The following is a 22636-nucleotide window of genomic DNA, read 5'->3' as shown; positions in this document are numbered from 1 at the left end:
TAACTGCTAGCAATAACGGCAACTTTTGGGTTACAGCATATTGGCCATATAGTGGCCCTAAGCAATGGTGTAACTGATGCCAGAGGCTGTCGTCAACTGAGGTGGAATAAATGTTAATGTTTTAGGTAATTATTATGCAAGTATCATGTAAGCCTTTTCAGGGAGGTTTTGAGTGTTTCGGATTTAGGTAGGTAGCATGCCTCGACAGAATTGTGATAAACACTTTGCTGAACAATTTGTTTAATTATGAATTGTACGCTTGATTTTATATTCTACACAGCTCAATAATATATGGTAATAAAAAATAAACAGTGGAGCAAATGTTGTAGTAAAACAAGTTAMCAATCTTTTTTGGACTTTTATTATAAAGAACAGTGATATTTGAAGACAACTAGGATCAGTTTAAATAAAATTTGTCAAATAAACTTTCATAATTTTTAACAAAAATAATACTGTAGCTATTGGTGTCTTTTTCAAATGAACCATGAAAATGGAGTGTTGTTTTAAGGCCAACAGTACAAGTTTCTACAACAGATTTGTTTAGAGAAAGTCAAATGGGTATCTCAGTCATTCAGGGTGGAGATTGGATGCATATTTACATTGAAGCATTTATTTAGAKTTTGATTTGAATACATTTATCAATAAAAAATCTCTTCTCTCTCCRAATCCACATCTCCCTAATCCACCTCTCCCCCTCTCCTCCTCTCTCCCTTTCATAATACATCCATGCAGCTTGGTCAAATGTTTCCTCTTTGTCTCTATGGGTGTCTTCTCAACCTCTGGGGTGCATTCTGAGGTGATCCGTTGGTTGTGCCGTTGTTTAGCAGAGCACACCCAGTGGTCTGACACACGCCTGGGACTCCTCGTAGTCCTGGGTGACCTCTCAGTCCAGGCCGGCCTACATGGCCTCTCTCGCCCTCTCGTCCTGGTGTGCCATTGAAGGCTCTGCCAGGTCTTCCACGTTGGCCTGGTGGATAAAGAAGTGGAAATTCATTTTCAGTGGGTAAAGAATGACTGTGCCTACGAACTACTACACGGCTTTGAGAGTTTGCAGTAGACTTTATATTGACTTCCCATCTACTTTTCATTGTAAATAAATGAAATGTTGCAACATCTGCTTACCAAGAAACCGGCATCTGTTGTTATATAATGATTACAATAGAACTGGGCCCATCAAAGCTGTTGTTGGATTTCCTTTGCTATGCTGTAAACCATTATTCAGACAATAAAAAGGATGCAGAATGAAATGTTGCGTTACCCTTTGGTCCCTGGTCTCCGATGTAGCCAGGTAGGCCATGGCCCTCTGCTCCCTTATCTCCTTGATCTCCTTGATCCCCTAGGAACCAGACACAATGTTTTCACAGCATGAAGGACAACAGGAAAACACATGATATGTACCACCCCTGACAGTGCATGCCCCTGGGACTAAGCTGGTACACAGGAACAAGCAGTTCATGTTGATTAACGACCATGTGTGTTACTGAGATCATCACCGGAMAGATGTATAAAAACGCCTTGTAAATATTCTTTGATTTCATTAGTTTGGCTTGGGGAATGTACCATAAGTGTGACGTCATGCTAGGCCCTAAAGCAATACATTATAATTCCCCACGAGAACATACACAATGACATACTTAGTTAAGTTCAGAGCCATATACATAGACAGAGTTGGGTCAGGTTWTAGAACAGCTGCCATGTTAGCACCTTTATTCTTGAAATGTTGGTGATGTAACAATACAATAATGCCTCTGATAGTTCCCTATGAAATGTTGGTGATGTAACAATACAATAATGCCTCTGATAGTTCCNGTGATGTAACAATACAATAATGCCTCTGATAGTTCCCTATGAAATGTTGGTGATGTAACAATACAATAATGCCTCTGATAGTTCCCTATGAAATGACCCACAGACATTTTTATTGATTAGCATTAGGTATAAACTGAACTGTGTTCTCGTGTCAACAAACATTCTGTTTTTACTGGACATCTTCATAGGTTTAGAAAACTATGAGAAATAAACAGCACAGGAAGTGTCAATTATTGCTTAGCAACGGCTAAGGAGGAGAAAGTGGCGCTCTCGGGAGGTTAAGACAGAAATCGTATTGGCCCAACTCTCTCTCTATATATGACTGTTTATCTATGTTACGTCTGCTCCATTCAACTTTTGGTTGTCATGGTATTTCTTTGCATATTTGTAGGCAAAATGAGAACCAGTTATGTGTACTTTTCAACAAATATGTATTGTTGCATGTCATAGAAACGACTAATCTAAACATACTGTCATGGTGAACAGCAATGGCTTATATATAGACATACATTTTCAGATATTGCATCAAAGGAATGCTGAGATCAATTTCGTTCTGGCAGTCATTCATTTGTACAGTATTTCTCACCTGGCTGTCCTTGTTGGCCTGCGTCTCCTACCTCCCCATAGAATCCTGGTTGTCCGATCTCTCCATTCACACCGGCAATACCATCACCACCCTAGAAACACAACAACCAAAATACTCTTAAGTGAGGTGAGCTTTGACAGAGATAAAATATGAGATATTTACATGATAAGGTTATCGCAGGCCAAAACATGGGGCTTGACAGGAGTATTTTTAGACATTTGTGTCTTTATGAACTTGAAAGACTCTGTGGTTTGAAAATGTTAGTATAGGAAACATGAACAGAGTCTGTCTTAATGCTTAATAATTGTGGAAAAGGCTTTCCACTCCAGGGATGCTGGTGAATCCCTCCAAGAACCGATCAACACAGAGCAAGTGCCTCTTCTGCGACTTCTTATTTGTCTTCACGGGAACATGGAAAGTCTGAATGTTTTCATTCCAACCTATACTGCCAAATATTTCAGCTCTCTCACTCAAAGTGCTTCCAATATGTAAYCATTTTACTTGGCCCGGGGAGACACAGAAACATAATAACGTATGGAGTGTGCACTTCAACAGTGTTCCTGAGCAAAATGACCTATTAATTAATATTCATGGTTTCCTACAGACAGTGTCTATGTTCAGATGTTAGAGGATTTTTAATCATTAAAAATCGCACAAGAAATATTCCAGGCATTGATTGGGGTTTCACCCACCGGCGCACACGCACGGCAACGACACACACACACACGCACCACCACACACACCACACACACACAACACCCACACACCACCACAACACACACACCAACACACACACACACCACACACACACACACACACAACACACACACACACACACAACACACACACACACACTGACAGCATAGTAACCCCTAACATATGACACTCACTGGAGGTCCCGGGGGTCCCTTTTGTCCAGAAGGACCGGGGGCACCAAGGGGACGTCTCCGTAGAGTGGGCACCCGGCGGCACACGTCCTCTTCACCGAGTTAGCAAAGGTGGACATCTGTTCCAGCACCACTCTTTTGCAGACTCAATCACGTGTTGTGCGGAGAGGGTTGGGCCCTGTGGAAACAATCATGACTGCATCCATCACTTGGGACAACGACAACCCGATAAGGAATATGACAGAACAGGAAAGGCTGGGCAAGGCTGGCACAACCAGCAGCATGCAGGGCTCTGTGAGGAAATGGGTGGGTTATGTAATGAACAGTGAGAAAACACAGCCAACAATATTTCGTTTAGGCTCATTATAGATTTACAGCCATACAAAATGCAACCCTTGCTGCGAGTCACAAAAAAAACAACACATAATGAGAAACCATTTACAAGAATTCTCGACACCGCATTGATACCACACATGGTCTAACAACATGTACATCAATCTCCCTGACTCAAAGTAGAGGAGAGATTGACTGCATCCACTACTGGTCTTTGCGAGAGGTATGAGTGTTAAAGTACCGAACTTGTCTGTTTCAATCGGTTAACACCCAGCTCAGACACTCATACATACCCTACAAGACATGCCACCAGAGGTCTCTTCACAGTCTCCAAGTCCAGAACAGAGGCAAGGAAACACACAGTACTACATAGAAACCATGGACTACATGGAACTCTCTTCCACCTCAGGTAATCAAGCTAACAGTACATTATTTTAAAAATAGATAAAACAACTCAAAACACAAAGCAGACTGTGAAGAGAACACACACACACACACACACACACACACACACACACACACACACACACACACACACACACACCCACACACACACACACACACACACACACACACACAACACACACACACACACACACACACAACAGCACCACACACATTCTACACACACCAACACATTATTCTTAGTAATGTAATGTAGTATTGTAATGCAGTAATGGAGCAATATAAATTTGTATAATGCACAATGTTTTGTTTAATGTAATGTTTTATCTCTGTGTGGACCCCAGGAAGAGTAGCTGCTGCCTTGGCAACAGCTAATGGAGATCCTAATCAAATACTATATTTTAAATATGCCAATCGCTACAATGACTAAGTCTGTCAGAACAGCTTTGATGAGGTTAGGGTGGGGTATCTGTGAAATGTCTTTTATCAAAGAAAACAGAGATACGTAGCTGGCAGAGGAGGCTGGTGGGAGGAGCTATAGGAGGACAGGCTCATTGTAATGGCTGAAATTGAATAAATGGAACAATATCAAACACATCAAACATATGGAAACCTCATGTTTAATTCCATTCCAGCCATTACAATGAGCCCATTCTCCTATAGCTCCTRCCACCAGCCTCCTCTGGTAGCTGGCATATTGTTGTGATGCAGGTTGGAAATATGGTGYCTTGTTTTAATGGATCAGTCAGTGCTACAGTAACATGCACACTGATGGGAACCAGTAGAATTGTTCTTTATACAACACAATTGAAAGCAGGTTCCAGTCTCTCTAACGACTAGGCGTTGATGAGTCATCCACTGCATGTGTGACTTTATGTGTTTTACTATGTGAGTCACAGCTGAGTAAAGATAATACTGACTTCGTCCTTTTTTCCATTTCAGACCCAGACAGTCAATAAATAGGCCTACTTCGATTTCAAACGTTTATATGGCACTCGCCCAAAACAAAGTAAGTTACTTGACCATTTCAGATCGTGGTGGACATGGCCGTCTCTGTACTTACCGGTGGCCCTGGCGGCCCCTGAAATCCGACTGGTCCTCCATCGCCACGGACCCCCTTTGTTCCGACTGGGCCTGTGCGTCCAGGCTCGCCCCCTGGCCCACGCTTCCCCCYGCCACCGTGGGGACCCTGTGCACCCGCGTCTCCAACCTAGATCACAGACAGAGCATCAAGGGACATGTTCTGTAATACATACACAAGCTACTGATAGGTTAGGTAGTAAGCTGCCCASGACAACAATCTCTCTCACACAGTGCTCATTTGGTAGAATAACTAGACACAGCATTACGAGACATTGTGTGCAGGTAGCCTAGCGGTTAAGCACATTGGGCTAGTAACTGAGAGGTCTCTGGTTCAAATCCCAGAGCTGACTAAGTGAATAATGTTCCCTTGAGCAAGGCACTTAACCCTCAATGCTCTGGATAAGAGTGTCTGCTAATATATGTAAAATGTCTCATGAAATAAGATATGGCTGTGTAGAAATCCAGATCTTGACTATAATCCATCTTARGCAATGACTGTTGTCTCCATTTTGTTTTATGTGACTATTGTACTACAAAGCAAAGAAACGATATCTTACCTCGCCTTTGGGGCCCTTTTCTCCTTTTTCTCCCTGTGGAAAGTAAGAAACCCCAGAGTGAATGCAGTTAGATAACTTGGGCTTCGTGACTACTGCTCAAAATGAAGTAGATACAATTTAATATAATGAAATGTGTATATGAAAAAACAAAGCAATAGTATAAGTACCGTTTCACCATTGACACCTTGGATCCCTTCAATGCCTATATCTCCCTGGAAGATACAATTGAAACAAAACTTGATTAGGATGGCCTGGCATCTTTTTCACAGGCTGTCTGTCTGAACATGTAGTCCTCGTGGACTGAAACGCAACACAGCATTTCCTTTGACTCTAATTCATTTGATGTTTAGGACAGCGTTTATCTCACATCCATTCATCACCACTACTCTTTGATGGCCCGCAAATATTTGCTTTCTTCTTCTTCTCATCCAGGAGCAGGATGTGTGTGTGTGTGTGTGTGTGTGTGTGTGTGTGTGTGTGTGTGTGTGTGTGTGTGTGTGTGTAGTCAGGATGTGTGTGTGTATGTGTGTGTGTGTAGTGAATGTGTCTCCAGAGTCCTTTGCCTCTGTCCTGATGGATGGCAAATGTCAAATGAACATGTACTTCAGAAATACTGCAAAAACTACTTTGGTTTATAGGGGACCTAATGTTCCAACATGCTCTATGTTTTTAACAGCAGGCCACTCCGTGTCTCCCTTTAGACTATGTATCCATGTGTCTATGGGGCGGCAGGTAGCCTAGCGGTTAAGAGTGTTGGGCCAGTAACTGAACGGTTGCTGGTTCCAATCCCTGAGCTGACTATGTGAAAAATCTATCACTTCTGTAAATGGATCTGGTTAAGAGTGTCTGCTTAAATGTATCAGTCTGCATAAAAATTATACTCAGTATCTGATGTCTAACTCTATTTAGTGTTACTGGGAAAGTGTTAGATTTTTTATTTTTTATTAAGCATTATTGAGGTTGTGTGTATAATAAAATGAAATAACATGATTCAGACTTTCGAGAAAAAGGTTTGTGCAAATAATGATTTACATCTTATAATCCCTTGATACATTTCCTAATCCGTTGAGCATTTTCAGCGCATTTAAAGCCAGCACGAAAGGCTCCTGAAATAGGTTATATTCGGATTTCAGAGCTGACACTGGAAGGAGAACAGAGAAGCCCATGGTTTTACTCACACACACMTTGTAGTCTGACGCCACTACGAGCCAACTAATGATGCAGCCAACATGGAGTGATGCTATGCACTGCAGTACAGTGGGGATTGTCTCGCATCAGACAAGATCAAGCCTCAAAAACGAGTTGAAAGTCAGATGTTTGATCTAACTACATCAGGGGTTCTATGGAATGGGAGACTGTGGTTTAACACCGTGGAAGAATGTTTCCTAATGCATGAAAAGACGCATTGATTTTATAACGAATAACGCACATGTGATTGAGAGGATTGTAAGAAAACCATCCTGTAAACACCTATAACAGGTCCCATCCAGACCACATAGTACAAAGCAAGCTTTGAGTTGGTATCAGCAGCCAATTAAATAGCTAGAACAGGCTGTGAACAGACTCCTGGGGGAAGTTTAGCACCAACGTTAACTTCCGGTCCAGATGGGGAGAGAATAGGATATTCTGGATGAAGAGCCAAGGCTCTGGGAAAGCCAATGTGTCACAGCTAGTGAACATGCCACGAGAGAACAGGATATCCAATCAGGTGGGGAGAACTAAGTGAATCGTCCGCTTGTTTGTTTGTTCCGCCCTGGTCATGGGGGTTGACGTGGGGTTGTTGACAGGTGAATGGGGGGTAGTGGGCTACAGAAGATCTCTCAGTGGTGACACATGAAACCACAAGAACTGGCAGCAGTAACATAGCCATTGTATCAGGCTGCTATGTATCAGACCAGAAAGGACAGGTCATATATTTTGTCTGTGTACATCTCTGGATATTGATCTAGTGCAGCGATTGGCAAAAGGCGTACCTCCAGTGATTTTTGTTCTTCAAATAGGGGGATTGGTTTGCTCAAAAAGACTGTAAAATCACCAGGAATTTGGCTAAAATGAGTTTAATTTAGCAAATATGTTCCGAAGTAATCCCATGTATAAAAATAAATGGCTTAGTTGTTGTCTTACTGTAGATGTGGACTCCGGAACATCCACTCCTCCAAAAATCGTCTGCGGCTGAACTAGTCGACTACCCCTAGGCTAGTGTTTCATTTGACCTCTTTGTGACTGTTTTTGTAATAGTCGGAAAGTGTTGGTACTGTGTTGAATACAGTAGCAAGTCTCATTATCAAGTCAGTTAATTTCGAAGATGTGCTTTTATGTAAAATTCTGAAGAACGTCATCCGAACTCACTGGCACTTATATAGGTATTGGTACCAGTTCCACCTTAGCTTTGATACCACAGACAATGTAATGTTATCGAGGTGTAGACTCTGACTAATTAATGTCTTGACACTTGACTTCATTAATCAAGTCCTAACACACTTCATTACTCGCTACATGTTGCTCTTCTAGCAGTACAGTAGGTGAATAAAGTTGCTTACCTTGGGGCCTGGCCGGCCAGCTACTCCCACATGCCCCTGTTCGAGAAACAACATGTTTTAGTGGTTTAGAGAGAATGAACTTGTATTTCAAAGAGTTTACAAAGAGTCATCCGGAACACTCACGACAGGTCCTGGGGGTCCAATAAATCCGGGTCTTCCTGGCTTTGCTGCTGATCCTTTATAACCTCTGGGGCCCTGGAGAGAGAAACAGGTCTTACATTTAGCAGAGGGGCTACTTTCTTTTCTCTTAAAGGGAAACTCCACTCAAAAAACAATATTTTGGTATTTTTTTCATTGGTGCACTGTTGATACATTCCCAAAAATGTTTTGCATGTCAGCAGTCAAGTTTTCAAGATATTGGACTTTCAAGAAGCAAAGTGTCACCGGCCACATTATCATGACGATACAAAATGCAATGGCTCCGTAAAGTGAGACGTGTGAAGATGTGAAAGCCAACTGTACTTACTGTTTGGCCTTGAGGCCCCATCTCCCCTGCCGGCCCCAGCATTCCTTTCTCTCCCTGTTGAGGGTAAAACCCACATACCTTTATTACCGTATATGAATCAAACTAATGAAAAAGTATTGTTTGTTTCATGAGATAGTTCCGTTACCATTATTCCGAATTGTCCGTTTCTGCCCTCCGGGCCCTGGGGTCCTTGGTAAGCCTTGAGAAGGGACGGAGGATAGCACAGATCAGATACAGACAATAGATAGGGTCCACATCCATCGTGCCATACACAAGGTCAACGCATTAACCGTACACAAGGTCAACGCATTAGCCGCTTTGGATAAAAGCGTCTGCTAAATGGCATTTATTATTTATATTATTGCTAGTGTAAACAGCAACATGGATGATAAAAGACAGTGAACCTACCTCTATTCCTATGTCCCCATCTCTCCCGGGCAAACCAGGATCTCCTATAATGCCCTGTGAAGATATATTGTTATTGATGTTACTAAAAGTTTGCCCATGCTTGTTCATCTCTGAGATTGAAATGTAKATTTCAGTCAGAATAATTAACCTTTTGTCCAATGGTGCCATATCTTCCTTTTGATCCTTGGGTTCCCTGGTGTTGACAAACAAGTTGAGTAATGAGACTGTTGTTATCACTGATATATATATATATATATACATACACACACTGTATATATATGTGTGTATATATATGTAATTTAAGTCATGTACGTCTTTGTATACTGCATATGCTGTAAATATATATTGTTGTTGTTGGTGAATACAGTGGAAGAGGAACTGTTTGCATGTTTAGAAATGAGAGACCCGATTAGGTGCCATACGTACAGGTTTTCCCTTTTCCCCAGCAACTCCTGACTCTCCAGGATCACCTACAACACCCTGCCAAGACAACGTAAAGACAAACCACATGTTTATTCTGTTTCACTGAAATGAGACCAACTTTCCTTTCAATTTGTTCCTGCTTGTTGTGACCGGAGATGTTTTAATGTTTCACTAAGGACGTCTTCATCTACAGTGGAATTAGGAGACATTTGAAAGATAGTTCTTGCCTTGTTAGCTGACCTGCAGATGGTCCTCCCTCTAGGAAATCACTAGGGTTGAAAGTGCTACCGTTACTAACCCAATTTGTTGTGTTGCTATGGTTTGCATACTTAAAACTAATCCCAAACCTGGCCACAGGTACTAAGTTTGTTTGTGGAAAGAGCCAAAGTGCCAAAACATATCTTTCCGCCATGGCCTCGTCTCAACATAAAATTGTATTCATTTCTCTGTGTGCATGCATAAAGGCTTGGCAGGTGGCAGAAAGTGAATTTACAATTGGTTTATGGGTTGTAGCAGTGTTAATTTCATCAAAAACTAGTGAATAGTGACTAAAATATTCGTCAAACACCTGTTTTTCAGGGACAATTGACGAGACTTTAATTGACTAAATAGACCCTGAAAAACTGTTGACTAAAATGAGATAAGACAAAAATTATCTCTGTTCCTAAAATCGGACTACTAAGTGGACTGGGCAAGAGTATTTGGAGAGATTGGGAGTTTTCAGTGATAAGCACTATTCATGACATTGAACAGGAGCTAATGACTGTTTCACCCAGTGTTCTAGTTGAGTCACTAAACCTCGAGTCCAAATCGAGTCCCAAGTATATAATGTATATAAAACGTTTGTGGGAAAAGTGGGAGGTTTGAGTGAGACTACAAATTCAAAGAKAGSCTACTCTTCTATACTCAAGGGAGAGAAAAACATAGACATTGTATGAGTCTGTTTGTTTTGTATGTAATATCTATGTAGCCTGAATTAATAATTTACATGGCCAGATTAATAATTTACATGGCCATTGTTACATATTCTTATGTGTGTCCTATTTCTGCTGCTGGGAAGAGAATAGGATGATGTTATGGTTAAATCTCTGTTGGTAAGACAAGGCTATGTTTGTTTGTGCACATGGAAATCAGTGATTTATGTTTACTATAGGCATAGCTGCAGGAAGTAGGAGTGCTGAAAAMAAATATATATATATATTGAAAGATATATACTTTCTTCACAAAAGTAGTGCCCTGGGCCTTTAATAGTCCTGTATTAGCAGACTGATATACCCGTCTTCAGCACCAGCGCTGGCAAAAAAAGTTTGTCCACCCCCCCAAACTACTTCCCGCGGCTATGACTATAGGWTAATAAGACAATACAAATGTGATATTTTAGTCAAAATGACTAACAGGCTGACTACACTGCTCGCGTCGTGTGCGCGAGCGTTGCAAAATAAATGTAGAAATCTAGGTTATTCAATTATTGCACCCACACTGCTCGCGCGCGCCAACGAGAGTCTGCGTTGCCAAGGGCTAAAATAGAAGTCAGTTCTATTTCTGATGCAGATCGCAATGCAAGTCCTGCCTCTCCCATCTCCTCAATGGTTTATAGAAGCAGGTACCCACGTGCCATCTCCTCATTGGTTATACCCACGTGGCTGACTGAAAGATGAACGAAGTCAGTGGCGGTAATGCACCTAATTTATGAAAGTTGCCAATCGCAATATAAAGTCAAGAGAAGAAAAAGCCTGGAAGGAGGAGAGATGACTAGAAATGATTCGGTTGACCATTTTATGTGTGGATTAATTGGCGGAGTAGAGGACCTTGTGCATTTCAGGTAAAATAACAACTCAATGTTTGTATCCCAGGARAAATTAGCTAGCAACAGRAAGCTAGCTAAAAAGGACAAATTAGCTAGCAAGTGCAAGCTAGCTAGCTAAATTGCCATAAATGTTTAGGGCTTTTCGACCTGTCCCCAAATTAATGTAATTGGTTCAGAGTTTGTTTTGATATTTTAACCTGTGTGTCCTGATCGCGTTTGGTGTGGGGGGACAAAATACATTTATGCACGATGGCGCAGGCGCACTGCCGGTTTGGGTTCCGTGAAATAGTAGAGTAAATCTAAAAAAGAGTGCCAAAACTAACACTGGGTTGTAGATACAGTATTATTATTATTATTATTATTACAAGTGGGGTTTGGTGTGAACATGTGTGATGTGGCTCTTAACATACCTGCTTTCCCTGTGACCCAGGAGGTCCTTCAACACCGGAGGCCCCTTCTTCTCCCTACAAACAATACAAGCATAAAATGTTATTGAAAATGTAATAATTCATAGGAGAGAACATGGAAAAATAAGAGTTTCTGGTGGAAAATTATTAGATTATATTCACCTTCACTCCTGTATATCCTGGAATTCCTTCATATCCAAGTGGACCTGGATCACCCTGCAAGAAGACAGAGAAGTTAGTCAATGATAATAAAACCAATGACAAGTGGGATTGATCACTAGTATACTGCAATATGGCTGTGTTTACACAGGCAGTACAATTCTGATATTTTTGGTAAAAGAGCTGACCTGATTGGTCAAAAGACCAATTTGTGGAAAAAGATCAGAATTGGGCTGCCTGTCTAAATGAAGCCTGTCTCCCATCTTTAGAAAGACGTACCGTTTCTCCTTGTACTCCGGTCCCACCCAGCTCTCCAGGTGACCCCTGAGTTCCCTGGAATCATTATTAAAACATTCAAATGAGACCCTCTTAATCTTCTATTAAATAGAACAAGCACGGCACTCAGCAAAATAACACACTCATGAAAAGTAAAAAAAAAAAAAAAAAAACTTTTCAACTTGACTACATATGCTCAGAGCCATATGTATTCTATATACAGTACATGTATGGTTCTGCAATGTGCACAATGATGCGTTTAACACACCTAATGGAAGCCTATGGGATTTGAAGAGACCCTATCATCCATTACGAAGGACAACACAACCTACCTTGAAGCCCCCGGCGCCATGTAATCCCTTCAGACCTTTGGGACCTCTGTCGCCCTGAAACACAGTAGCTCGTTAGCACTAATCTGCACCGTGACACCAGAGACCAGCTAAAGAGATGATGGATATGTGTTTGAGGGTGGATTACATCAAGGCCGTGAAGTCCTCTCATCCCCTTGTTCCCGCTGATTCCTGCGATGCCCTGAGGGAGACAGGTTGTTGTTATCCACAGTGCATACACACACACGATAACATACACACTATACACACACATACTGTACACATGGATTTAGTACTGTAGATATGTGGCAGTGGTGGAGTAGGGGCCTAAGGGCACACAGTGTGTTGTGAAATCTGTGAATGTATTGTAATGTTTTTAAAATTGTATAAACTGCCTTAATTTTGCTGGACCCCAGGAAGCGCATCAGCAGCTAATGGAGATCCATAATAAATACAAATACAAATTTCTTCTGACAACTCAACCAGACAGATACAGATCTGATACAGGTCGGGGTCAGATGTCGGGTCTTACCTTAGGGCCTGGCTCTCCAACGTGGCCATAGTCACCTGTCTGTCCCATACCTCCCTGCAACAGAAGAGAAGTTTGAATTAGTTACAAAAGAGACTTGGGAGGGAGACAGTGTGAGCTGTATAGCAGGCGGAAAACCAGATTAGCCAAGATACATAAAAAATATGTAATTCTAGTCAAATGTGCTCTCGCATCATGTAGGACACAGAAGCTCAGCACAGGGACTTTCCTATTTTTCAGTTTCACACAGTGTTCATGTAAAAGCATAAGACTGAACTTAATTAGATGTGAAATAATCAATTATGTCAATGGTGAACTAGAGCAACGTCTCCCAGCTGTCCATTGTGACTGTTATGCAGTAGTCTTGGCCGACGGAATGTGTCTCTGAGTGATGCTATAAACAGATTAGACACTGGATCAACACATTGGAGTTTCCCAATCTGTCAAGTGTGTGGGCATCACAGTAAGGTATATGCATTTCATTGTGGCCTTCAAATGGAACATACAATTTATATCCAAGCGCTTGAAGCTATGATAATAACCATAACATTTCCTTGAAGGAGGAAATCTTAACATGGGCTATTAGGGGATCCAAGTAATACACGATGATCATAATGATGTGTCAAATGTTTACTTTAGACCAAAGATCTTATTAGTGAGCGACAGGCTGAGCCACTGAAACACGGGGTTAGTGTTAACACAATGTAGGCCACAATTTATGACCCGAGGATTAAGGGAAAATTGAAACATTTATTCTGTTAGTGTTTCCACACAAATGTCCACATCCTCACTCATATAAGACAACGTGTTGGCCTATGAATTGGGGATGTTCCACTTAGTCAACCAACACCGTTGAACAAGACCAACAGTCCTCTGTGCCATGGCACTAGTTTATTTAACCATTTCACCTCAGACCACTCTATGTCAGCTGCTAAGAGGCTAACCTTGGAGACGATAGACACTTTATCCAGAAGCATGACCGTGAACTTTACAACTTTACAGGTTTTTTAAAAGCGATTAGTATGTAGCAGGGGACTAATGTATGGACCACCCACCGGGACAGACAGTACATATATATCTGAGCCAGGAAATGCCCTCCTCAGGCGCCAGCGGGGGTGGCAGTAAACATGGTTGTTCTCTGTGACTTACGTACTGGCAGGAGGTGAGGGCTCCACTGAGTCTGAGAAGACAGATTTTGGCCCCCAACTGAGCTCCATAAACAGCTTGTCCCCCTCATCCGCCTGCTGTGAGTGAGTACCCAGCATGGCCATTTGTGTGTGTCTGTGTGTCTGTGTGTGTGTGTGTGTGTGTGTGCGTGCGTGTATGAGAGCGCATGCGTGTGTGCTTTGAGTAGTATATGGGCAATTTTTACCCACAGTCTCTCCACCCGAAAGGGCATGTTATATGCCAAGCCAACAACTCATTTCTCATGTACAAGACAAGTCATCTGTCTTTGAAGACCCAATAGAAGCCCTGCACACTATTAGTCACATGTTCTCTGTTCTCTGAGTTGTGGCTCCAGCATACCACCAAGAGCTGGAGCTGCTACATCAAAGAGCTAAATTAGTCTTACAGATGTAGGATCTTTATTTGATCACCCTGTTGCATGACAACCTTCCTGCAATGCAGGACATTTTTAACATGTAGTGTATTGGTTTAAAAAGGCTTCTGAAGTTTGTAATTTCCACTTTGACATTTCAGACTTGATTTTCCCTTCCGATGAAATGTATAAACCTCTACAAAAATGTCCATTAATTATATTTATCATAATAATTTACATTTCCTGTTGCTGCAGGATTATTTTCCTGCTGTAGCAAACTGGCTCAAATGAAGATCCTACACCTGTAACTCAGCCTCAAATGGAACTAATCATGTCTACTGCCTGAAGCCTATAACCAGGGAGGGTTATGTTCACATGGTCAAACATGTAATTGAATCCTGATGCAGTGAGTATGCCATATCCTTTAATTAAACTGCTTAGTAAACATGTTGTCCTCTGCTATGCGCTGGATGGTTCTCTATTGTATTTTAAGAGGTGTTCTGTTCTCAACTCTCTCCACTTTTCTGACAATGACAAAGCATTAGTCCTTTAGAGCGCTGAGTGCTATGTAAATGAAGGGCAGTAGAATGATGCTAATAACTTGGATGACTGTGATGATGAAATGAGGACTATGATGACTGTGATGATGAAATGATGACTATGATGACTGTGATGATGAAATGATGACTATGGTTACTATGAAGATGAAATGATGACGAAAAAATGATTCACATGTATGAGAACATAACAAGCCACTGTAATAAGTAACACAACATTCATTATTAGAATATTACTCAACTGACTGCTTTCACTGGCTGAGGATTTGTCAAATTCAGATTCATTCTATTAAGTATGAATCTCCTAATGTTTAAGTGAAACCACACAGTCTATGATGCTTTGCCATATTGATCTAAAAGTAATATTATCACTTCCACTTCACGTCCATTGTCGTGCGGTGTTCCCTGTTTCTGCTTCTGTTCCCATCGTGCCGTCTCTCAGTATGTTTCCATTGTATTTTCCACAACTTCACTGCTGTCCCGCAAGCAGGGGTTTTCCTATTTCATTCACACGCAGTTCAATTTAACTCTTTACACTGTACCAACCTCTGTAGTCAATCTGGGGTCTATAGCCCAACATCCAAATGTCTGTCACTGTAAAATCCACAACACCAACAGAGCYCAAACATTCTGAATGACAATTAGCACTCATTATTGTTCTAAGTTGTTGACCCTCACTAAACAAAGTTCAACTTAACACTGTAGTGAGAATTGTGCTGTAATGCCCTTACCCAGTTGCCTAGTCTTCCTGGCTCTCCTGTGTTGCCTGGGAGACCTCTGTGACCCTGCAGAAGGAGACATACAGTTGGAGTAGTTAGCATTAGCCTGGACCGCAACCCAGTCATGCCAAGTTGGCTCTCCAGCCTGGTCCAATGCTGTAACCAACTCTTTTATCTATCATTGCCACAAAGGAGTTGGCTAACAGCAGACCGAACAGACTAGACCACCAGGCTAACGGCTCTCAGCTCATTATTCAAAGCAGTGGTGCTGTTATGGGAACTGTATTGGGCTTAGTAGTCACCTTCGGTCCTGGGGGTCCCTGGTTGCCAGGCTGTCCGTGCATACACTTACAGGTGGCCCTTCCTGCTGTCAGGCCAATCTCAGCATGCCCTCCACACTAAACAGAATAGAACAGTAGAGAACTTGATTAGTCAGTCCATCTGCAGAAACAGAAATTGTTATTCTGTCCTGTTCCCCACTCCCTAGAGACAATACACGAACACACAACACACATTTGGGAGAACATAGTCACTGCTATGGGAGACAATGAGAAAAGAGGCTGGATTTAAAGACACACTGTACTGTACGTATCTGTCACTGACGAACATGAACCTGCTGGCAGTCCCAACTCACCACACTGGAGAGCTCACAGCAGCCTTCTGAGTAGGCCTTCTCTGGATCACAGGACACATCCATCTGTTGGAGGTCTACCTACAGTACCAGGACACAAGACATTGCGGTCAGTGGGCTTTCATATGAACGCTGAATTGACCATGGAGCATTGATCAATTTATAGACACAACTACAAAATACTGTAGGAAACCCAGCATGATTTGGTTTGAACAGCACAGAACTTACTGAGGCGGAGCGATCTCCCACAGCCCTCTTCACGATAGAGGTGTAACCCTGGCGGATGATGGGTCTAGGATCATCGATGAGCTCCACGCTCACCTCCTCGCAGTCCACCAGCAACTTGACCTTATCGGCCTTGACCTGCAGCGCCAGCTTGTGCCACTCTCCATCAAACAACTTGTCCACCCGGTGGAAGGTGCGTAGCATCTGGGTGCCATGGGGGCTGGTGTAGAAGAAGTCCAGAGAGCGTGTGTCGCCCTGAAAACGYAGGCCCACCTGTTCACGTCCATCGGGGTCGCTGACCTGCCACAAGTTCCAGGACCTCTTGGCGGTGTCCTTCGTCACCTTAAATGTGGCAATGACGGAGTAGTCGGAGGGCAGGCCGTCGGGGTACACATCGCTGTGGCACGACAATCATGGGGTATTAGGAGACACTTAATATAGTTGAAAACATTAAATCATATTTTCATGCAGAACAAGCACTGGCATTTGTAGTGTAATTGTATTTTGAATAAAATGATCAAATACTTTTGAAACAACAGAATCAGTGTTTCACAAGCTTAACGTTGGATACCTTATCCCACTGCTTTTAAACTTCTGCTCGTGGTCTCAAAGCACCCCCCACCCCTAGTTGGAAAATGAAGCTCATTCAACCTYCCATTAATGTTTTCAATCAGAACAGGCCTGTTGCACAACCTAATTTTATATACCCTCTTCTCTCCCTCTCTGGCTTCCTGTCAGGGCAAATCATTCCTGTTGCCTTTTTGATGCTGTACTTTGTATTTGATGTACAGTAACGCACTTCTGCTACTCAATATAAAKATTTCTTAGTTGTCAGGCGTCGAAGGTTGATTGAGGACAGCTTTGCTGGCAACAACACAGAGAAGGAAAATACAGATGAACTAGTGATGTTCAGTGCCTCCCAGCAACGAGGAGACAGACAACATAAATAAGAAAACAAACAGCTGAGTGTGTAGGATATCTATGCCAAGAAAGTGTCAATCAGGGTTTGAGGATAGTTGGGGAAAATCCTTGCCTTTTCCAATTGAACGATGATGTATTTATTGTCAAAGGAAACCCTGGATGATAGGCTGATACACTAATACAACTCATAATGCGTTTTGACTAACAGCACGTCATTATGCTAATCGACAAAGAATCAACTGCTATATTCATCCATTGTGATGACAATGAAATTCCAGTGGTGTTCCACCAGCTGTCCAATGGTGACTATCAAGTGATGAAGCKAAGGCAAATGTTGAGGTTTTTCGTGCCGGAGAGGAAATCAAATTTGTTGTTTGAAGGTGGGCATAATTACACTGAGTGGAAAAACGGCGGAAACCCCACTGGCAAAGAGGCCGAGAAGAAATGATACACATCGCTATTAGATCTCTCATTTGGGTGCATGGTCTTAGCTCACTTTTGCTAGCTCACATCCYAGGAAAGTAGGAAACCTTAAGATAAACATCATTATTCACCATCAGTGAGGAGGAATGACAAAGTATGGACTTTTTTTTATCACATATTGATGGAGGAAGAGCACCCGGATCTCCTTAAGGAGGGTTCAACATACTGGACGTCGCAGATAGAAACACCATGAATAGAGCTAATATGACGACTTTATCTACATGTTAGTGACACATGTTTATTCTCTAACAACAATTTCTATAATGTTGTACCCTAGTAGATGCACCCCTGGTCTATTGCAGGCCTGTGTGTTCAGTTTGAATATCTGGAAAATTCTGCTTCGGACCACTTTGGAAATAAGTGTTTTCCTGTGTTATCATGTTTTACTGTTATCCTCTGAGATTGTTATCATGTTTTACTGTTATCCTCTGAGATTGTTATCATGTTTTACTGTTATCCTCTGAGAATTGTTATCATGTTTTACTGTTATCCTCTGAGATTGTTATCATGTTTTACTGTTATCCTCTGAGATTGAAATGCACATCTTAACATACGTTTTATTTTTAAACCTCGTCATCAAATTCCAGTCTATTCAAATCCATTTGGCGTCACTGTGTGCGTGCAGACAGTACCTCATGGTTTTGCGTAGGTGGATGGCGGGGTTCACACGGTAGGCCACTGAATCAGGTTCAGATCCGTCTACTTTCCTCACCCCTCTGGACTTAGATACACGGAACTCCTCTAGCATGTCATAACCTCAGAGTAAAAACACGCAGCTCAGTTTTTCACCAATGTCATGTTCAAAGGGTTGAGGATTAAAGTAAGACAATGAATGATGAGGATCTGGATGAAACACATAATTTAAAAAGTCACACATTAGGTTACACAGTGCAATGGGGATGGGCATGTGGAAGGACTGGAAAGTTTAATAAATCAAAAAGATATCTATCGCACAATATGATCAATCAAACAATGGTTATTGGTATTCATGTTACTGGTATTCATGTTACTGATATTCATGTTACTGATATTCATGTTACTGGTATTCAACAGCAGCAAACTTTGTCAATCTAATGTTTTGTGAAATWGTTWTTRGTTCAATCAGTGTTGATTTGCAGTAACTGTCACTTAGAACAGTGTAATTGATTACTCACTACAAAAGGATATTTCACTTGGCACAACATGAATTTAGTTGACTATCATGACACTCACTCCCACAGTTTAAGGGTCATCATAGAGATCCTATTAAATTATTCAAATTCCTAATTCTATGGGTGTCATTTCATTCAGAAAKAGGGAAGTCTGGATGTTTTTGTGACTTTACAATGACGTCAGTTAGGGTTGGTAGTGATACATTCTGTTAAGCCTAAATCACAGACTGACTGCAGGAAATACTCAAGAAGGGAAGGATGTGTGTTCTTCTGAGAGTGCAATGGTTTTATGTGCCAGTGCTGCTGCCTGCTGGTTATGCAAGAGATAGAGAATACAATTATATTGCATTGCATGGACCACTGTTCATAAGTTCCCGCACCTACCAAGTTTGCCAACATTAGACAGAAAGAAAACATAGACACAGACTTGAGAAAAGCTGTGAATCAATCAACCAATATTACTAGACGCTCAATAAACAGGAAAGAAAATATGTTATGGAAGGGCCTACTTACTTGGTAATTCCTGGCATTTGGTCAATCCAACGAGAGCTAGAAGCACTGGGAAAACCAGCATCTCTTTGAAGGCTGGCATTTTCAAAATGTGATGTGTCAGGGATTATATGTGCCTACAAAAGTACAACAAGAGAAACTATAATATAATTTAAATGTTAGGAACAGTGCACGTACTGATTTACTATATGTAGACTTAGGCCTATTCAAATCAAATAAATAAAAACTCAACAACAAACATCAATAATAGAAAAAAACAGCAATATTTTGATTKTAGGATACATTTTGACTACATATAACCACAATAATACCCATCATGTCAATCACATATTTTACAGGTTTATGCAGGACTATAAATCACCCTTAAATAGGCTATAAAAATGATGTACTGTAAAAAAGTATGTACTTTTCCATTTGGAATTATATTATGTCATAATAATATGAAATCAAGTCCACTCAGGCAATAGGGTCGAAAAGTGCCTATACTAACTTGTTCGGTATGGAAGGAGTCACATAATTACTTATGAACTGTTAAAAAAAAATATATATCAACTTCACGATTATCCAAACAAATAAAATCATACCATATTAAATAATATCATGTACACATAAATGGTGTAAAATACTTAAGTAAAAATACTTTAAAGTACTACTTAAGTCGTTTTTTGGGGTATCTGTACTTTACGATTTACATTTTTGACAACTTTTAATTTTACTTCACTACATTCCTAAAGAAAATGATGTACTTTTTACTCAATACATTTTCCGTTACACCCAAAGTAGTCGTTACATTCTGAATTCTTAGCAAGACAGGAAAATGGTCCAATTCATGCACTTATGAAGAGAACATCCCTGGTCAGCCCTACTGCCTCTGATCTGGCGGACTCACTAAACACAAATGCTTAATATGTAAACTATATTTGAGTGTTGTAGTGTGCCCCTGGCTATCCATAAATAAAATAAAAACAAGACAATTGTGCTGTTTGATTTGCTTAATACAAGCAATTTGAAATAATTGATACTTTTACTTTTGATACTTCAGTATATTTACTCAAGTAGTATTTTACCATGTGACTTTTACTTTCACCTGAGTCATTTTCTATTAAGGTATCTTTACTTTTACTCAAGTATGATATTGGGTACTTTTTCCACCACTGGAAAATATCTTGACAATTGCACAGAACTGAGTGAGATATTTCATTTAGTTAAAAGTAGGCTAAAGTTCATTTTGGGTGTTTGACATTTTGATCCCATAAAACAGTACTAATTATAAGAATCAAAACCCGTACAGTAGAATTTACTGTACTGAATTGATGGGGTTATTCTCTTAATCTACTCTTAAATTAGATAAATTACACTTTTTAACGTCAGTAATATTTATCCACAATAAATCAATGGCTTATTGATGGAGCTAAGGTTATCCTTGAGGTTATCCTAGGAAATAGTTCCGACCACAAACAAAATCCACCATCATATTTAAATTAAAGTATTATAAAACATAAATATACCTGTAGATGAATGTAGACAGTATTGTAAAAATCACTCACATATTCTTGAAAAAGAGGCCCCCGATGTGAACTGCAGACTGTTCCTTTACAGTTCCCGCAGTGAGGATGTAACCAATTTTAAAGTGGCATCCCTAGGCCAAACCTTGCCTTAAACAGGCGGATCATTCAATCCGACAGTGGTGGGTCTCAGGAAGACCGGACCCTTGTGCTCCACTCTACCTTCGGTCCCCAGGGGATCTGAAATCTCCCATAGGCCCGTCGCATCTGCTGAAACACACTTCAACGCAAGGGGATTGCTCAGGACAACTGTTAAATCCACCTTTCCTTTTTATACATGCCAGGTGCTCAAGCAAACCCTTGATTATACTATTTTTACACATTATTATTGGTATGGGATATAATAGACTGAATTTAATTGGCGAGGAGCATGCAGCCTGTCCTTTCCTACACATATCATGTCCTCTGAAGCCAGCCTAATAATTATTTAGCAATGAATAGGCTAATTCTTGTTTGCATGTTAACTTGTCACAGTTCACATATTATTTTCATTATTGTAGGCCGCTTTTATAATAATTATTTTGTCAAATAAAATGTGAAATGAAACTGTTTTTGGTTAGATGACCACCTTCCCAGGACAGTCAGCCTTTGTGCCGATTCCCACTGGTAGAAACGTGTAGTATGTCGAGGCCAAGCGCGAGGAGAGTTCTGCAAACATTCTTCATGCAGAGAATGATGCTGGGAATACCATTAACCCAAACCGCATATATGTGGGGTGTATTGGGCCAATGGGGCCTAACATAAATTAGCGTTGGATTGGTACAATACACCCTCCTTATGGACCTTCGCTGATCAAAATTATATTCAGTTGTATCACCTTTTTTTTTGTGGTACACACCTTGGCATTAAAGTCACAGTCTGTAGATTTTATACAAATGAAATACAACCCATTTATTTGCTCCTTTGTTTACATTTCTGTTGACCCACAGATGATATGGGTGGCCTGTATAGGCCAGTTATTGAGCCAAGCTAAAGTTGTCTCTAATTTGACATTAATGGGATTAGCACCATTATCACAGCCCTTAAATTTGAAAGAGACAAAAGTTGATATGATCTGAGCGATTTCGAAGGGGATTGAATGATCTGTAAGAAACGCATATACGGACCATGTTGAAATGTAACAGTTCAAGTTTCCACATTTTCCAAAATTCAAGGATTCTTGGGTGAAACTGTATCTATCGACTGATGAAATGTAGTTGGCCTATTTATAGAGCACTGTAGCTCATGTGGCCTATATAAAGTAGTCTATATAAAGTAGCCTACATAAAGTAGCCTACATAAAGTACTCTATATAAAGTAGTCTATATAAAGTAATCTATATAAAGTAGTC

General features: G+C 40.9%; 1 protein-coding gene across 1 annotated transcript; it reads right to left on the bottom strand.

Moving 5' to 3' along the window:
• Nucleotides 1-343: 343 nt before the first annotated feature.
• zmp:0000000760 (collagen alpha-1(IX) chain) lies at nt 344-21553 on the bottom strand. The gene is given in 29 exon segments (XM_023993634.2): nt 344-967; nt 1259-1336; nt 2396-2486; nt 3286-3332; nt 3335-3427; nt 3430-3460; nt 5084-5230; nt 5661-5693; nt 5828-5872; nt 8201-8236; nt 8324-8395; nt 8667-8720; nt 8812-8865; nt 9075-9128; nt 9223-9267; nt 9501-9554; nt 11715-11768; nt 11874-11927; nt 12150-12203; nt 12479-12532; nt 12624-12677; nt 13008-13061; nt 15833-15886; nt 16123-16218; nt 16455-16532; nt 16680-17073; nt 18713-18836; nt 19745-19857; nt 21289-21553. Coding segments are annotated over 28 exon segments (2292 nt in total). The 5' UTR covers nt 19824-19857; nt 21289-21553; the 3' UTR covers nt 344-758.
• Between the last annotated feature and the right edge of the window lie 1083 nt (nt 21554-22636).

This window comes from Salvelinus sp. IW2-2015, linkage group LG8 (assembly GCF_002910315.2).
Source record: "Salvelinus sp. IW2-2015 linkage group LG8, ASM291031v2, whole genome shotgun sequence".
NCBI classification, from domain to species: domain Eukaryota; kingdom Metazoa; phylum Chordata; class Actinopteri; order Salmoniformes; family Salmonidae; genus Salvelinus; species Salvelinus sp. IW2-2015.
Note: the sequence above shows the minus strand (reverse complement) of the source record. Positions and strands in the feature narration are given on the sequence as shown.